The sequence below is a fragment of the Bombyx mandarina genome, chromosome A1, assembly GCF_030267445.1.
Source record: "Bombyx mandarina strain Sakado chromosome A1, ASM3026744v2".
In the NCBI taxonomy this organism is placed as follows: Eukaryota; Metazoa; Arthropoda; class Insecta; order Lepidoptera; family Bombycidae; genus Bombyx; species Bombyx mandarina.
Window position 1 is genome coordinate 19,338,892 of NC_143234.1, and position 19,508 is coordinate 19,358,399.

A 19,508-nucleotide genomic window follows, 5' to 3' on the forward strand; every position below is an offset into this window, starting at 1 on the left:
AACTTTCAATCATAAAAAAAAAAAAAAAAAAAAACAATTGCATACAAATTTGAGTTAACTTTTATGCTATCGAGAACGATAAAAAACTCTCACTAACCACACTGACTTCTTCAAGAAGGACATTGAAAAATATACTAAGCTACATAATAAAGCTAAAGTTTAGAGTGCGGCAGAGCGTTATAACTGTGGATGTATGAAAATCATAATTTGATCTAAAAGTAAAATTAAAGTTAGAAAATTTCTTGGTCAATCCAATCGACCTGCGCTTTTAATTTTTCACAATACTAGCACTGAAAAACGATAATGAAATGTATAAATAATAATAATAAAAATAAAAGACGTTCTGTATTTCTTAAAGAACTGAAGACTCTTTAGCTAAATCTTCGTATGTGTAGGCGTGCGGATAAGGTGTTTGATTACTAAAAGAAGAAAGAAAACAATACGTGTGTAGGCGGTTTTATGACGTCTTTAAGAAATCTGAGATTCTTGGAATAATATAGTTTATAGGTCAAAACGATCTGTTACATCATAACTTACATAGGAATCTACAAAAGATACAACAGAAAGTATTTGTAATGCTTTCGCGGTAATTGTACGACATAGCGTACTTTTCAGTTTCCTTGTTACCCCATTGTGTCCACCCAGGACAACCACCCAGTCTGTTTGGTACCACCGACTTGTCTACTTCGCTCACGAAACAATTACCGGTCTCAGTTTGAGGAACACAATTATTTTGCTGCAATTGAAGGTTCAACACATTCAACATCATAAAGGGGAATGCCCACTCTCCATAGTGTGCTAGGCCCAAGGTGGACATCAAATATTATTATAAAAATGGACTGATTCAAATTCTTAAATGTATTAGATATCTAAAAAATATATTGAAATTGACGCCGCTATTATAAAAAATATAATAAAAATAAAAACTCGTTTTGAGGTTAATTTTCTATATAAATACTTCAAGAACTTTTCTTTTTTTAATGTTTAAGATGTTCCTAATGTATTTTTATCCAATTGTAGTTATTAAGGTATAAAAAACACACATACTTCTTTAAATATCTATATTTTTTTCATCTTCATACATAAATAAATAAATAAATATTTACTAACAATCACGCCACGTTAACTGGTCCCGTGGTAAGTTCGTAAAGAACTTGTGTTACAGGTACCTGATAACGGAAATAAATGTAAGATTTTTATTATACACATACATATATTTAAGATACATCCATAACCCTGGAAAAGACATTTATATTTATCATACAAATATCCTCCCTTGGCGGGATTCGAACCCGCGACCCCCTTGTGTAGTGACCATGTTACTTACCACTACACCAGACGGCTGTTAAACCATAATTAGTAAATCATCTAAAAATAGCACAGGAGAGCATATACACGGTTTTAAATCTCGGTCAGGTTAAAACCACAATTCACACAATGTTTTTCAGTCATAGTATGAAACGTTATTGATAAAAGTAAAATAAATCGAAGAAAAATCAAAACCCATTCATTTTGAACGCAAGCACAAGCAGCAAGCGAAATGCGAAGTGTCAGTCAGTCAGATTCAATTCAGTGCTGTCAGTATAAAGAAAAATAATTACATGAAATTCATATATCGATATTTTTTTTTAAATAACCGATAATTGATTTATTTCTGAATCTTTTTTTTACGAGTACACATTATTTATTATTTTTTATGTTTTTGTTTTAGTTGTACATATTTAAATAACAATACAAGTTAAGTTTTTTTTTTTTTGCTTAGATGGGTGGACGATCGCACAGCCACCCTGGTGTTAAGTGGTTACTGGAGCCCACAAACATCTACAACGTAAATGCGCCACCCACCTTGAGATATAAGTTCTAAGGCCTCAAGTATAGTAACAAGTTAAAGTCCAATGGGTATGTCTTTGATGTTATTTTATGTGCTTATAATCGATTAAAATCGATTTATTAATGATAATACTTAAAATGATTTATTTTTTATGTTTTTTTTTATATACTTAAAAAGTTTACTTAATACGTAAAAGGTTTTGATGCTGGCAATATTTTTCCCGCAAAAATAAAAATCTTGTTTTTTTCAATAGAGTTACTTTTTTTAAACTACTTATTGTAAACTGTAGTGGCGCTTATTTGGAAGAAAGTAAATGCATATTTATTTATGACAAAATTAATGCACTAAATATTTTTTCTCTAATCTATTGCTTTGGGCCTGAAATGGGCATTCCCCTATAAGTGACACTCGTCTTTAGTTTTAAAATTAATTTTGTTTTGTGAGATCGCACGGGTATGTAACACTATCCGGCTTATTTCTGCAGCGAAACAGTAATCCGTTAAATGGGTGGAGCAAATGTTGTACTACGAATCGGAGACTTATAACGCATGTTTTAAAGTTGGTGGCGGTGTTTACGTTGTTGATGTCTATGGGCTCTGGTACCACTTCAGGTCAGATGAATTATGGGCTTGTCCAACTATCTAAAATCTAAGCAATAGAAAATCTTACTTTGAGACATGAAGTGGATTCCGGAATTATATCAATTATATTTATAACTAGCGACCCGCCCTCGCTTCGCTTCGGAAACATTAAAACACACATGAAACCAAAAAAAAAAAAAAAAAATTTTTTTAAAAAAAGTAGCCTATGTTCATCAGGGACAATGTCGGCTTCTAATGGAAAAAGAATTTTTCAAATCGGTCCAGTAGTTTCGGAGCCTATTCGAAACAAACAAACAAACAAATCTTTCCTCTTTATAATATTAGTATAGACAACTGTCCCACTCCTCTGACTGAAACGTACGACAGGTTCACGGCAGAAATTTACCGTGTCGTGGAGTACCACGATACCGATTATATTACCAGTAGGTAAGTATACCCATCCAAGTATACAAAACGCCTTATCACCAGTAAATACCGATTGGTAATCGCAGTACGCTGATATTATACTCAGAGGACCCTGCGACGCTTTCTGCGGTGGATGCCTTAATCGCTTTTTACGACACCCATGAGAAGAGATGGGGTGGTGCTATAAAACATTTTTGGCACTACTAAGGAACCCTACTAATATTATAAACGCGAAAGTTTGTAAGAATGTATGAATGGATGTTTGTTACTCTTTCACGCAAAAACTACTGGATAGATTTTGATGAAACCTTACAATAATATAGCTTACACATCATAATAAGACATAGGCTATAATTTATAAAGATATAGTGTGAATTACTCAAAATAAAACTATAAGTGTCAAGTAAGTAGGATAAAAATTTGCCATTTTATTTTCATAATGAATAACCATTACAGTTCCCTAACCGAAGTGAGGGCGGGTCGCTAATAAAAAATAAATTAAAAATTAAATTTCTTTGGAAATTATAGATCTCTCACAATAGGACGTTATCATTTTAGAAAGAACATAAAGTGATAACCAATGCATATTTAGTTGACTAATTAGAATGCGTTAGGTATTAAGTCCACCAATGTGGATTAATGCGCATAGAGTATCGTATTAATTATGGTAAATAATTAAGCTGTGCTATAATTAAAGATATCCGGGTCGAAAGATTCCGCTACCCAGTTCATTAGATCGTTTCTTAGTCGTGTTTAATAACAGCTCCATCTTTTCGATTCATAAGAACTACGAAATGAATAGAATGTCTTTGTTCCATTTTCTAGTGTTTTATTTTTGGAACGAAGTTCCTTACGGCAGGCTTGGAGAAGATAGGGATTTTGCTGCGCAACCAAACTGAAAAAAATATGATAGTAAAAACCGTAAGAAAAAGTCCGTGGAATAAGGCCTTGTTTTCAGCACAGCGATATTTCACCGCGCGATTTTTTTCTCGTAATTCTTTTTTTTTTATATGGAACTTCGTTCCTATCCGGTGTCCCACGACACCACACATATTTTATTTTTGTTTTTTAAAATGTAATATTTTTTGTTCTTTACTTACGTTACTAAAAACCTCGCTTTTCATTCCACATCTGTTTTTATAAAACGATATTAATATGAAAAAATATTTTGATTGTATAATATAGTATTAACGGAAAACTGTTTTTTTTTTCCTACCTAAGCTGATAGCCTTGAGAGGCTATATCAGCGTCGCCTTAACTAGTAGGTGAGCTCACGGGGCTTAAACCTGATGACGTTGCTAACACGAACCCTAGCAAGAGCCGTGCTTCGCAGAATCTACCACCGGATCGGAAACGCGACCCACTGAGAAGATCCGGCGAGAAACTCAGTGGGCTGAAAATTGGTACAGGATAACAATCATTACACGTATAGACTAGGTAATTAATGTCGTATTTTAAACAATAAGTATTAAACATTTCTTTGCTAAGTAGAAATGTTATCAACGGTGTCCTATCCGCGTAAGTAAAAGGTAGATGATACCAGAATCTCTAATAGAAACATCAGTCTATATTCATGTATTGCGTCTACGTGCGTGACAGATAGGCAGTATTTCGATTAGATCCCTGACCATTGAATTATTACTATATTTAAAAAAATCAATGAATCTTCGAAACTTTTTAATAAAAATGTACTCTTCATATTCCAGTAACGTAACTAATTGAAACCAAGTAGGTACTAAAGGATTACTTTTTTATTAAAATAAACTCCCGATTATTAAACTCCCCTTTATTAAACTCCCGAATAGTAATAGCACTTCATAATCACTTTAAAATTTGGATTTAGCCCATATGGTCCCTTTGCGACTGTCTGTGACTGTTAAATTTCTCAAACACGACCGAAGCGACTGCATTTAGTTATACTAGATCTCTACAAACTTACTTTTCATATCAAAGTTTATGTATCTTGCCAATATCAATTCGACATGCCAAAGCCGTCGAGGACACGTTCTGTGTGCTTACTACGAGTTTTTTAACGTTCTCGATAGCGTAAAAGTGAACCCAGTTTTGTATGCAGTTGGAACAAAGCCTATAACGGCAAACGTAGGCAAACGATCCTATTCCATACAAATGAGCTAACTTTTACGCTATCGAGAACGTTAAAAAACTCGCACTAAGTAGACTGGTTCTGATATACACAAGACCTACGAGGGTGATAATGACAATGAAAATTTACATGTAAGCTATATCTAATGAATTATTTACTTGGAAATTTGACCAGTTCGAAGTGTGCCGATGGCCAAAAATTTCACACTTGACGTCCTTTCAAAGGCCCAAAATCTTTCTTTCTACAAAACAGTGCATATAAAACACGAACCCAACCGAAACAGCAAACAGTAGGTACTCACAGTTTAGGAACTTATATATTAATTCAATAAATAATGAAAATGTTTTGAAATAAATTTATTTTATTGTAAATTACATCTTAATTTACGGTCACGTCTAGTTTGTATGGAACAATCCATAAATTGTTTGAACTTAACCTAATACTTACGTTTAGACTACTACAAAATAGGAAAATACAAAAAAAAACCACGAATGAAAGTTTAAAACAATTCGCAAACATTTAGACCATGGAATGTTGTGACAAACAGCAAAATTGAATTTTAATAATATTTTGTTTTAAGGTTCTTGTTGGACTAATTCAATCCATTAACAATCAACATGAGTGATATTGATACTAAAAATTATAAAATCAGTCACAATCTTCAATTTTCAGATGTTTCATGGCTTTAGATTGAAAACTGCTTTTATCGATATAATTGTATAAAATGTTTATTTGAAATAAAAACTATTTATATTTTAATCTTTATCAATTGTATCAAAAGTATTCAAGATAATACTAGGATATTTTTGATCTATTTTCAATAAAATTTTCATTACTAGCGCACTTTTCTAATTTTGGATAATTTGCTATTGGTCATGTTCTGATAACATGTTTCTCTGTTTTAAATATAAAGTTTATCATCCTTTTTTAACCTTATAAATATACCATGCGTGAATGAATACATTACATTATTAGATGTTTAAAAACGACTTGTCGGGGTTACATAGGTCTCACGTTAATTTTCTACAGTCACACTTGACTGTAATAAGTACAGTGATTTGTACCAAGAGTGTAACCAATTTTTGTAAAACAAACGATATATCTGAGACAAATGGGCATTCCGGGATAATACTTACTAATTTGTAATAAACTATTTTGTCATCTAAATTAACATAACATTATTCTCATCATCAGCGTGAATGGATATCATTTTTACCATCACTATTTAATGTTTCATGTATGAGACCGATTTTAATTTGAGATGTTTGTTTAATATGAAGTTGGAAATAATGAATATCTAATCTGTCGAATCAGGCTCTCGATTACACTAAACCGCCCTAGCAGCAGATCAACTCGATCCACCATCTTTTGATCAACAATTTGAAGCTATTTTCGTGGCAGTATCAGTAGTTCACGCACGCGGTCGTCACTCCGGACGCAACACACAATATTATCAGTTTACACCAAAAAGTCACTTGTTTAGACTAGGCTGACGGAACGATGTCGGTGTCACCACATATAACCGCGCAGTCAATGAATTTTGATTCGCATGAACGTTGCTCAAACGAATTATTTTAAATTAAATCAATCGTTTGTTTGAATTTAGAATCAGAAACTTTCGCGCCATTTTTGTAAATCCCTTTTCCGCGCAAACATCTGTCAGAACTGTCAAGTGTCAATTTAATTCCACTTCAACGTGACGCCGGCCCGATAGCAAAAAATCTTGGATGCCCTAATTGGTCAGCTGATGTAGCGATATTGAGTAGTTCACTCAATGGTTCTTTTAGTGTCTAGTGTCTAGCGTCCCTGCGATGGTCTCGGTCGCGATCTCGATCCGCGGGCGGCGGGTCTCTGTCGCGTCTCTCCCTGTACCGCTCGTCGTAGTACGGCGCTCCAGTGCTGCGGCTCTTCGACCCGGCCTCGGCTGTGGTTCCCTCTGCTGTCGCTTCAGCTGGAGATTTACGTGCCCTGTTCCCAGCAAAAAAACACTGTTAGACGGACAAACTTAAATATAATTTGAATTTTTACAGAAAAAAAATTCTCTCTCTTTGCAGTAATCTGATATTACCAAAGGGGCCAGTCAAGCTTTGAGATATTGATTATTGATCTCTAACTTCTAATTAAAATAAAAAATTAAATAGATTCAATCAATTTTTGATAGTTGAGAGCTCTGTTCTAAGTGTAAAAACTGAACTAATCGAGAATTACGCAATTTGTTACGGCGTTGATCAGTGTCTGCTGCTCGTAAATAAAAGAAAATCTTGCAACTTATCAACATAAAACAGGCAAAAGAAAACTAAAAACTAAGAATGGTGTATATTATTTTGGTTTTTTTCGAGACGGAGCTTCAAAATATAAGCCTTAAAACAGAAACACAGAAAGAAACAGATTTCTGTCTCCATACACAATGCAAATTGTATTAGACCCAAATACAGATGGTGAAATTTTACATAGAACAAACCACACCTCTCCTCACGACTGTGTCCCCTGTTGTAATGATCAGCACGATCGCGATCCCTCGAGCGAGACCTCTCGCGCTCCCTCTCACGGTAATCCCTGTAATACCTGAAATAAAACAACATTGATTTTCACTTACCATCTGTTTACACATAAGTAATCGAGTTAGGTGTGTAGTGATGACATAACTGCCTTGTTCTAAATTACAGTAAACGTAATGGAAACGTGAGCTTTAAAATAAACTAGTGATGATTAATCAATCAAATTCGGTAAAGATTAGTAATCGAAACGTCAATAATGAGATATATATAAATTCAATATTAGTACATAGCACACTCAAATAAATATAAAACTGACCATTCATTACGTTTACCATTTCAGGTTGGTGTTATTTTCAATTTAAATCAAGGCACTTACGCGTCACGTTCACGTTCGCGGTCGCGATCTCTCGACCGTTCCCTGTACCTGCAATAAATTGCTCGCATTCAACTTTACGGGTTTCCCGGTTTTGGCCTCATTGTAAAGTATTTTTTAAAAACACGGAATTCGTTAAAAATTCCTTTAAATTCTCGATAAAAGTACTACTTTATATAAATTTACGAACATACGCACATGTGTATGTAAATAATTTTTTTATTTTCCATTAAAAGTTTTAATGTTTATATTAGTTAGTCTGTGTTAAGGAAAAATCATGACATCCAATTAAGTTAAGCTTACAGTTGCAGTTATCATTATTAGGAGATAGTGTATGGTGACCGTCTTCGGCAGCGTGTCAGTATCCCGACAATATCTGGTATATTCCGGTTTAAAGAGCAAGACTGCCATTATTATAATACAAGAAACGTTCGATATAATTAACGGCGCGTACCTGTCCCTATCCTCTCGATCGCGGCTGCGGTCCCGGTAGCGGCTGGAGGAGCGGTCGCGGCGGCGCGGGGCGCGGTGGTGTCGCGGCTCGCGCTCGCGGGAGCGGGAGCGGCGGGACCGCTCGCCGCTGCTGTAAGACTTCGTCTCGACGCCGTGCAGCGTGTCCTGCAGCGACGAGATCAGAATCTTGCAGCGGTCGTCTTGTGCCACCTGGAACATTCAATTTACATTCGTTCATTTCATTTTCCTTTATGCATAATCTATATATTATAACGTGAAGCAAAAACTTTGTATCCCTTTTTACGAAAATTGCCCGGACGGAGGAGTATGAAATTTCACACACTTATAGAAAATATAGAGAAGAATTAGAGAGAGAAGAAAGAGATTTTTTTAAAATAATGCATTAAAAATACATTAAATGAATAAAGAAAACATTACACAACATACCGTGTATTTGACACAACACGTACATATAAATAAATATACTCTTTGTAAATTGTCAATTGCGAAACTTTTGTTATTCTTTAAAGTCTGTGGTCAAATTGAGAAGAGATTAATTAGTATTGTTTGTCTTTAATCTTATTTGTCTATCTATAGTGTAGTCTCTCAAATATTAAGTGTATAATCTATGGTGGTACAACCACTAGTGCTAAGAAAAATACAACGATAAATACCTTGCTCTGCTTAATGAGTGATATGGCGGTAACGAGCGTCTCGATGGCGGAGGCGTACTCGCCAGCGGCAGCGTCACTGACAGCCCGAGCAATGGCACTGGAGGAGACGGTGCGGTTCCTGCTCATCACTTCTTCGAACTCGGCCTCGCTGATGACCGGCATGGGGGGCGCCAGGGAGGCCGCGTGCTGTGGGACCATGGGTGCCGGGTGGTGCGGGGGACGAGCCGGATCCGCTTGAGGCGGATAGCTCTGTAACATTATTACGTGAGACTAAGAGTATACCAAGCAGTTATTGTTGCTTGGTCACGTTTGCCTTTCAATCGTCGATATAAACCTTCCTCTTCAACCACTATCTATTACAAAAAACCGCATCAAAATCCGTTGCGTAGTTTTAAAGATTTAAGCATACATAGGGATATAGGGACAAAGTGACTTTGTTTTATACTATGTAGTGATGACTTATTTTGTTTCATAGATTGCAGAACATAGTGTTCAATAATAAATAATGAAGTCATTTACCTGTGGTGGCCGACCGTACGGTTGTCTAGAGCCGGGTGGAGGCCCTTGTGCTGGAGGTGGTGCTCCATGGGCTGGATGACCGTACGGAGCACCTGGACCTGTTCACACAAAAGATTAATCCTTTTAACTACTTGAACACAACTATCTTGAATTTAAGGGTAGGTAAGTATTTGGGCAATTATCATATTACTTGATAAGGCAACTTGTTTTTGTTCGCTGATCACAAAGATGTATCTGTCGAATTTAACCTCTGTAAAGATCTTAACGTTTTCATCCAAATTTACATAATATATTCGATTCGTATTCTTATATGCAATTGATCAAGAGAAAGTCATCACCGATGATAGTGATGTCAAAACATGAGACGATCGTTATGAGCGTTATACTGGAAATTTTGATTTTTAGATACCTAACCTAATCATTTCTTTATGTAAAAACTATAACTTACCGGGTGGTCCAGGTTGCGGGGCCTGCATGGGCGGCGGCTGCGACGGTGGCTGCTGGTTGAAGAACGCAGGATTCACGTGTGGTGCTGGAGCTCCAGGTATTACTGTTTAACATTAATGAAAATTGATTACTTAATTAAAATTTGTAATTTAATAAAAACGAAATAATAATAATTATAAACGACGAATTTTTCTCAAATGACGCGTCAAGTTTAAAGAGCGAGATTCTTTTATTATAATGATATCGAGACTTGTATTTCGCGATATTCAGATTGTAAACTCATGGTACGTATGAAAAACAAACATTAATGCATTCATTTCTGTATATATATATATTTTTATTGCATAGATGGGTGGACAAGCTCACAGCTCACCTTATGTTAAGTGGTTACGTGCGGGCTCACAAGAGTTCCTACCACTAGTCTAAAAGTCAATTTCCATACTAATATATGACTGACCAGGATGCTGCGGCATGGGCGCCGGTCCCCGCGGCGGCTGGTGCGGCGGCAACTGGTGCGGAGGCGGCATGCCCTGTGCGCCGGGTTGCTGAACATTCATTATTTTGATTATAACGTTTCATTATTACTATTAAAGAAAATTTTACAAACATAGGCTTGTATTTTACATCAGCAATTTGCGAGCCCCCTGTTCCAGAATCTGAAATTTTTGCAAAGCGCATATTCAAGGGGCGAGTTCCCCCAATATGAGCCGTAAAATAATTCTTTACGATCACGTAATACGAGAGCAGATAAGCTGTACACATGAGGATGAAACTCGTATCAATCAAGAGTTCATTAAGAAGGCCTGAGGAGACGACGCCTTCATATTATTACCAATGCTCAGTTAGTATTCGAAAAAGTATTTTTAAAGCCCTGCTTACATGAATTTCGTCGGCTATCTGACGGCATCTAAATTTATTGTATTTATTCTATACAAAACAATAAATTTGAATATTGTGAATGACTAATGGTAATCACATGTGCAGTATATACATACAGGATGAGGTGGTGGCATCTGATGCGGCATTCCATGATGGGGGGGTCCATAATGAGGCGCGGGCTGAGACATAGGATGCGGCGCTCGCGCTGCCCAGTCGGGAGGCGGCGGACGCGGCCCCGGCGCGCGTTGCATCTGCGGGGGGCCCGCAAACTGCATAGGGGGCCGGTGTGGCGGAGCCTGGTGCGGCTGCGGCTGATGTTGCATGGGATGCGGCCCGCCCTGGTGTGGGCCCATGTGGTGCGGCGGCGGTCCACGAAGCTGGTGCGGACCCGGACCTGGGAGCATCATACGAGGTCCGCCCCCACCTGGACCGTTCGGTCCCCCACCAAAAAATTCTGCGAATATAGTAACGGGTTCTTACGATTTTATGTTTTTGAGTGCACCATATTTGGGCGTCGTTATAAGTGCTGTGATCAGGGTATCACCCCCTTAGTTACCATATACTACCCATTAGTTAATAAAAAAATATATTGCTTACATGGGTGGACGAGCTCACAACCCACCTGGTGTTAAGTGGTTATTGGAGCCCATCGACATTTGCAACGTAAATGCGCCGCCTTGAGATATAAGTTCTAAGGTCTAAGGTATAGTTATAAAGCTGCTCCACCCTTCACGCCGAAAAGCATTACTGCTTCACGGCGGAAATAGGCGAGGTGGTGGTACCAACCCGTGCGGACTCACAAGAGGTCCTACCACCAGTAATTACGCAAATTATAATTTTGCTAGTTTGATTTTTATTACACGATGTTATTCCTTCCCCGTGGATGTCGATCGTGAACATTTGTTAAGTACGTATTTCATTAGGAAAATTGGTACCCACCTGCGGGATTCGAACACTGGTGTATCGCTAGATACGAATGCACCGGACGTCTTATCCTTTAGGCCACGATGAGTTTAGAATAATAATGATATGTTTCTACTTTTGAAAAGTTTCGAATATTTTATCGAGACGTATTAGCATACGATTACAATATGTACCTCCGGGATGAGGACCAGGCGGCCCGCCTGGATGGGGTCCTCTCATTCCAGGATTGTTGGGACCAGGAGGCGTCGACCTGGTCTTTGACTGACTTTCAAACTGATTCAACGCCTGTAGACATTATCAAAGTTTACTTACTTTCACTGAACCGAATTAATTCATCTATATATTTCCTACGCTACTATTGTATTATTTTGATTAATATCGGTAGACTATATTAATTACCGATAGACAAAAAAATTAGAAATACTAACTTAGATACTACTGTCCACCATCTCAAAACCATTTGGAAGTCAATAGCTATCATATGGCTGAAGTTATTTACTCTTCAATTTTACCAAATAGTTTGCAAATCGATTAACAGAAGCCAATCTCCATAACCATTACAAAGTCGCGGTGGTTTAAGATTCAAAACTTTCTTTTCGGATATTTTCAATGAGTAGCCTCCGGGAAAACGATTCGGGCATTATGGAAAGCTTTAATGTTGCAAAAGGTTTATTAACTTTAGATCCGTTATTAAAAAAATGTAAATTGCTTTTTTGTTTTAATTTAAACCACGTTTCACACCTCATCATCATCATCATCATCAGCCTTTATCTGCCCACTGCTGGACATAGGCCTTCCCCAATGCCTTCCACATAATGCGGTCCTCACATTTTTTATTATTATTAAAATCTCATTCCTCGCGGTCTTCACACCTCATCGCGACTCACGTATTGTCCGAAACCATATATTTGCAGAAACTAATCTATTACTAGGAAAGGTTACTAGGTATATTGATCATGAAACTATTTGTGCAATTCATAAGTACCTAATCATAAACTATCTATCTAGTGTCTATTTATTATGCTCATATTTTGTATCAGTTAACATTGACCTTACCTGTTTAGTAGGCAATGTAACTACTGGATGTTGCCCGTGTATCTCCTTCTTAGAAAGACGTTCCATCACCATCCTGACTGATTGATCTGAACCGAGAGATATAACGCAGAATCCTTTGGACTGACCATTGGCTCTGTTCTCAAAGAACTTCACATCTTGAAAATCGGAGACACCGACATCCGAGATCGCGTTCGCAATATCTTGGTCCGTTGCCCACTGGAAAAGGTTTTACACAAAACTCAGCCACGCTGCAAACAGGCAGCCAATACACACAAGTTACATACATCATTTATTATGCCATCCAGTCCACTTACATGCCACTTAAACAAAATCGGTCGGGGTAAGGTTCAATTTAAAGCGCCGTTCACACGCCGTATTAAGATTTTTTTCATTAACACCGAATTATCGAGAAAATGAATTTACAACACCGCGCTTACGTCTCATAGTAGATCCGATGATTAACGTTAATAAAAATATTTTGAATACTTTTGTGTACCTTTTGACGCGAATTAAAAATCTACAATGTACTTTTCATCAACTAAATCATTAAATATGCCGGAATAGAGCTTTGGGTGAAAAGAAAGAGCTTTTTTGTGATCATACTATTTATTTCTTTATCACAGATAATTTGCATTATAAAGTGTTTTTACAACTCCGAATACTCCAACGGTTACATACTGAAAAAAAACTAGAAGGAAAACAACCATTAACAAGGTAATTATAACATGAACACATTACTTGTAAATGGTATTTCACAAGTCAAATGAAGAAATAAATTTAACATGTGGCTAAACACACGCTGATTTTTTTCGTGTGCAAATCAGATAACAAAATTATCGTATCCATGCACTGATACTAGATAGATTTAATGCAATTAACAAAACTTGAAACGACAGCTGTTGAAAGTATCCTTTACAAAGAAAATAAATACTCTAAAATACACACATACAAAAAGTGTTAAATATTATTTATAATTTACACAATCAGTTGATGTCGCGGGGTTTTTTTGTAAACTATCTACATTATTGTTTAGATTAATTTGCACAGAGCAGACGAAACAGTTTGGACCAGGCGATTTGTTTGAGTTATATAATTTATTTATTTTATTTGTTACGTATTACATTTATTGCTCGCCTCTACATTTCGCACAAGAATGTTGATATCTCTTCAACATAAGTATCGAAAATCTTCAGATGTATGCAAAAAAATAGCAAAACATATGTTAAAATAATTACTAGAAAACTATAAATACAATACAATCAATTACCTTACCTCATAACAAACCTGATAAAAGAATAAACAAATCATTACAGATGGGGATGTCAGAAAGTGAAAACTTTCAGCTCAATATCCCAATTTATTGATCAAACACAAGCGGGACAAATAGCCAATTTTACACTACTGATTCTATTATATACTATGTGATGACTATGTAATGTTTTTTTTTTTTGCTAATTTAGCCTATCAATAATCTGATACAGGTAACTGTTTTTCTGACTAAACCGAAAATTTATGGATATTCAATAAATAAACACAACAACATTTTCGGAACGATATATCAAAATTTTGTGTGCGTACAAAATCACACAAACGATTTCAAAACTTGTTGCTGCAGACATGTTAAATCATAATTAAGCAAGTTACTGTAGTGTAGTTAATTGGCAAAAATGGTATTTATATTAATTAGTACATCAACTATTATAAATAAGATAATACATCCTTTCATACTTCATCTCTCACATAATCTTACCAAACCCACATCTACTTGTATGCAAAATATAACTGCAATCTGTGTTGTTTAAGTACACAAACAGAATCCATCTACGTAAACTACGCCAACTCGATTTTGATGATATTCATTTTCTACTGCTAGTATCTTTATGATATGATGATATATATGATTTTATTGTAAAACTCACTGACTGTCTGTATATTTTTGCTATCGATTTGGCTCTATCTCGACAACAGATAGCCTCAAAAGTAGAAGTACACAACAAACGGAAGAATATAATATAACTTAGCAGTATTATGAAAGATTATGTTGTGCTTTCCATTTGAAGTAATTTACAATAAATTGCATTACTAAAACAACTAAAATTATATTTAACTTAAATGTTATGTTACAAAATATTTTAGTTGTTTAGTTTCACCTTTTGTAACATTGGGAGGGTAGCATAAATCAATGTAAAATTAAATTTAAATGCAAATCGTAATGTACAATACACCAGGTAAAATAGCAAGAGTACATTTTTCAATCATAGTTTCAAAATATAAAAGAAGTATAAATAAAATGCTTGAAAAAAAAAAACAGAAAATAGAAACACAGGTTGATAAATTTAAATGACATACGCAGCAAATTTGAACAAGTTAGAAATGATGTGGCACAAAATTTAAATAATTATCTTTTTTTTTCATTTTCTTTTTGTACTTATATTTACAGAAAGCGCAGTTTACGTAGACAGGTGTCAAGTTTAAACCATTAAAAACTACCTTATATCATTTGTAGAATTTGAGGATTGTCTCAAATTTTCCAAAGTGATTGTGCAGATGAGACTTTACATGGCCATAAGAGAGGTATTTACATGTTTCGGTGACAGAGCTTGAGGAAGTATAGCCAAGTATAACAATTTATATTCTACGCAATTTTTATTTTCTATTACCATGAAGGAGTTACTAACTAAATACAACCAATTTCATTACAAACCTTTTCTTTACTATTTATTAATGCATTGCTAGATTTCAAAATTCGCCTACCATTAATTAATCGGTAAATGCTAAATCCATAACTCAAACTGTATCACCTTGTGTGATTGTAAATAGCTCTGATATTCAATTGTCCTTTTAGAATTTCTCAACTTCATTAAAAAAATAAACTTCTAGTGAATATCACATACATTTCAAAGTTTAAGTGGAAAATAGTGATCTAATTTGACATGTAAAGCTCGTGATATTTTTATGAAAATTTCAGTTTCACCTCAACAGATCATAATTGTACAAGCCTTTAAAAACAAAAACAAGTCATTTCTTCATCATGAAGTAAAAAATAAAGAAAATTCTGGTTTTTGCTTTTTTCTTAGCAGAATTTAACTGCAAGTTCATGATTTTGAACATGAAGTTCCAAGTTAAATTTTACTAAAACACAAAAATCCGTAACTCACAGCATATCAACCATTTGTATAATTTTCTTATACTTACCATCATCAACAACAAAAATATAATTTTAATAAAGTGATATTTAATGATAACAATTAGCAACCAAATAATGTACTAATTTATTAAGGGCTTTTCCATGGAATTGTACCAGTATCAAATCCAAACTTTTTTTATTTTTTAGTTTTCCCAAAAATATTTTATTTGAACTATATATTATTATTATTAATATATGTATTTGAAGACTGGTATTTTAAAACATCTTAGGATACATTGATCAAGTACATAATTATAGCACTAACAGTATTTTTATACTGAAACCGGATGATTTTTCAAGTTTTAAAGTTAAACATACAATTTCCTGCTTAATCTCATAACAGTTGTAATGACAGGTCTCGCGCTTAATTATTATATTTATTCACTTATAGTTTCGGATTATGTATTTCGCAAAGTTTATCATTATATTACTAATCCTATGTTTAAACAATTGAAAACAAATTTAACAATTTTTAAATCAATTTAACAAGTACCTCATTGTTACAGTTTTTTCCAGGTTTATTGATAATTTAAACTAACAATTGTTTTTTTTAACTTATAATTATTTAAGACTGAGAGCCGTACACACCTTTATCTACTACTAGTTATGGACAGACTAAATTCCCGTGAAACATTAAAGCACACATTTGTTTGATATTTGTACATAATACAATTTCATGGAAAAACACTTGTTTTCTATCAAAACTTTGCTCTTTACCAATATAGATTGACTGTGCCTTTTTTTGTAAAATAATTATAAATAAATACAGTATTTTCTTTGTATTATTAGTTTAACACATAATATATCTTGGTTGCTTTTTGTTTCATTAATTCAGTACAACAAACATTTATCTATGTGATCAGTAAAACTTAATGTGCAGTGATTTTGTGAATTTAATTTTAAACATAATTTGTTAACATTTGTATAAAAGATAAATGTGTGTTGCAAAATTAAAAGTAGATCCTAACAAATATTAAAAATTAAATATTTCGTAACTCATTTTACACAACAGATCCATTTGGTTGCTGTTGCTTGAGTTGTCATCTGAACAGGTTTTTAAGTTCTCAACATAGTCTCTATTATTGTATGTTTTTAAACGTACATACTACTTTAATATTTCTATAAATATATTATTTACAAGTACGTTGTTTTATTATAACTATCATAGTTTCATAGATATGTTACTATAAAACTGTTAGCTATTATTTACTATATTTTATGTATTATACACAGTAATATATGTACTTCATATTTTGTTTTATTGAAGTTAACATGCCATCATAATAACAATTATTGAGCTTGAACTAAACGCGAAAAACTATTTAATCTAGCTTTATGCTAACCAAAAACCTTTTTTTTTAAATAACTTTATGAACGATAGCTCAAATTCAATTGCATGTGCTATTTTTATCATGGCATGGCGGCTAATAGATGCAAATCAATAATTATTGATAGTATGAAGCCCTGAAAGACGAGATGACAACTCAAAAGATATCAGTTTTTCAGTACAACGCAAAAACTAATATCGTACTTATATTTTCAAATAGTCTAGGACAAAAAAGTACGAACCCATGTTAGGTTGCCGACGTAAAGTTGAAAACGGCGGCCATGATGTCCGTGAACCGGGCCGTGGTATGAGGCGTTGCCGTTAGTTTCCTCAGGTGGATGCTGGTTTGGAGCAATGATGGGAGGACCGTCACCGTCCTCTGGCTTCGAAGCTGGTGCTGAGATCACGTCGTCATACAAATCCACATTTTCGCCAGCAAATTCATCCTGTAAAATGCCGCCATTCATCGTGACAAAAATAGATTAACAACTGTTACGATTTCTCTATAAGAGTTATCTGTAAGGTTTAGATGTACTGAATTAGGAGAGTGTAAATTTTACCTGGCGATTAAAATCGGATTCTATATCATCGGCGTACAAATCTATATCGACGTCGCCGTCCGCCATTTTACGAAGTTGTGAAAAAATGCTACCTACTACTTACGACACGACCCCATGAATTTTTTTTATTTTTTTTATTTAGTGATTTTATGACCTGGTAACTAAGACCTTTAAGTCATGTCTTATTTTAATTTATATTCTTCTTTTTATGAAAAATGATAATATGGAGTGAAATGAAATGAAAATGATTAATTTGAGACGTTAATCAACTGGGATGAAATTAAATGAAATGAGATGATATGGAATGAAATATAATCTTAGTAAAATGGTGGTCATTTACTAAGATTTTTTCAGTGGACTTTTTGGAGGATCCCGAGAAGCTGCGTCCAGCGGCTTTGTTTCATTTTCCCACATTTGTGCACTTTCACAGATATTAAACAGTTAATAAACCACCATTATTACACATTTAAACCTGAAGAAACACTAAATAGACCACTGAAGTAGGAAACCTATGGAAATGAAACGTCAACAAAAAATTCGTGCCACTGTGACGTTATCTGGCCACAAAACATGGCGGCTTTAGTGCTGCCCAGAAGATTTTAATGTTAGTAGGTTTTATCGATAAACGTTCTTGGCTTATTTTATTTTAAATATTGTTGAGTATTAATGTATTTGTAGAATTTATACTTTAATAGGAAGTAAGTATATTGTTATGTGCAAAGATGATGTGATTTAGATATTATGTGAAATCTAAGACGAGTTCGTGCTTCAAATTTTCGAAGTAAACGATATGACGATTTTTTAAATTTTGCTACACTGATTTTATAAAGTTGTCGTTTGCCGCAAAACATAAAAATATGGCATAGTACAGTGCCATCAGCCCATTTCTAGCATGCTGAATGTTATCGTATTTTGAGTACGTGTTTTTCTTAGACTATTACAATCTATTTTAATTGTTTTGCTGACTCTAAAGTCCGTAACACACTACCGCAGCGCACCTCAAGGAAGGTGCACCGCACTACCGCACCGCACGCAAATTTTAAACTTATCAAGGGACCGCCTGATAAAAAAAAAACACCTACAGAACATTTATTCGTTAATGAAATTACAAACGTCATTCCTTGTGACTTCCTCTCTAAAATCACTTAATTAATAAATATTTAACGAATTTACAATAGTGTTTTACTCACTGCGGAATAAAACTATTTTATTTAAATAGTTCCGAAGAGATTTTGTCGGTAGCCTTTTTCCCGAAATATCTAAACAGAATGTCTAAATATGTTTTGATGACATATTTTAAAGAGGTATTTATGATTAGTGTCATGATGAATAGATTCCGACCGAAAAATTTAATGGTGTCCGATATTTCGGATTCAAATATATTCAGTGTATAATTTATGTTTCGGATGAGGGCTCCATAATGAATTTAAATATATATAGATAATAGTTTTGGGGCATCGACTTTCTTGAGATCCTATAAAATATGTTTTAATTATTATTTTTGTATGTTTTAAGCATGATAAAATTAGAAATTTTATATAAGCAATCATATTAAATCGATATCAAAGTCAATAAATAATGTACAACCCAAAACAGACGGCCGAACTGACGTGACAATGACATTTGACGCGCTAAACATGGCGGATTTTCGGCCTCATTAGACGGAGAC

At 34.6% G+C, this 19,508-nt stretch overlaps 1 protein-coding gene across 4 annotated transcripts; it reads right to left on the reverse strand.

The window, feature by feature from the left end:
* Nucleotides 1–5,283: 5,283 nt before the first annotated feature.
* Cpsf6 (cleavage and polyadenylation specificity factor subunit 6) lies at nucleotides 5,284–18,023 on the reverse strand. 4 transcript variants are annotated; one of them, XM_089739303.1, is made up of 13 exons: nucleotides 17,840–17,966; nucleotides 17,522–17,725; nucleotides 12,766–12,981; nucleotides 11,883–11,994; nucleotides 10,902–11,239; nucleotides 10,364–10,436; nucleotides 9,908–10,009; nucleotides 9,460–9,557; nucleotides 8,941–9,189; nucleotides 8,268–8,476; nucleotides 7,817–7,864; nucleotides 7,409–7,507; nucleotides 5,284–6,910 (listed from the first exon to the last, which is right to left on the reverse strand). In XM_089739303.1, the coding sequence occupies exons 1-13, from the start codon at nucleotides 17,903–17,905 to the stop codon at nucleotides 6,733–6,735; spliced, it is 1,992 nt and encodes a 663-aa protein (XP_089595429.1). In that variant the 5' UTR covers nucleotides 17,906–17,966; the 3' UTR covers nucleotides 5,284–6,732. The 4 variants fall into 4 exon arrangements, with proteins under 4 accessions (XP_089595429.1, XP_089595428.1, XP_089595430.1 ...); XM_089739302.1 differs by having other exon boundaries at nucleotides 10,364–10,451; XM_089739304.1 differs by lacking the exon at nucleotides 7,817–7,864 and having other exon boundaries at nucleotides 10,364–10,451; nucleotides 17,840–18,023.
* Between the last annotated feature and the right edge of the window lie 1,485 nt (nucleotides 18,024–19,508).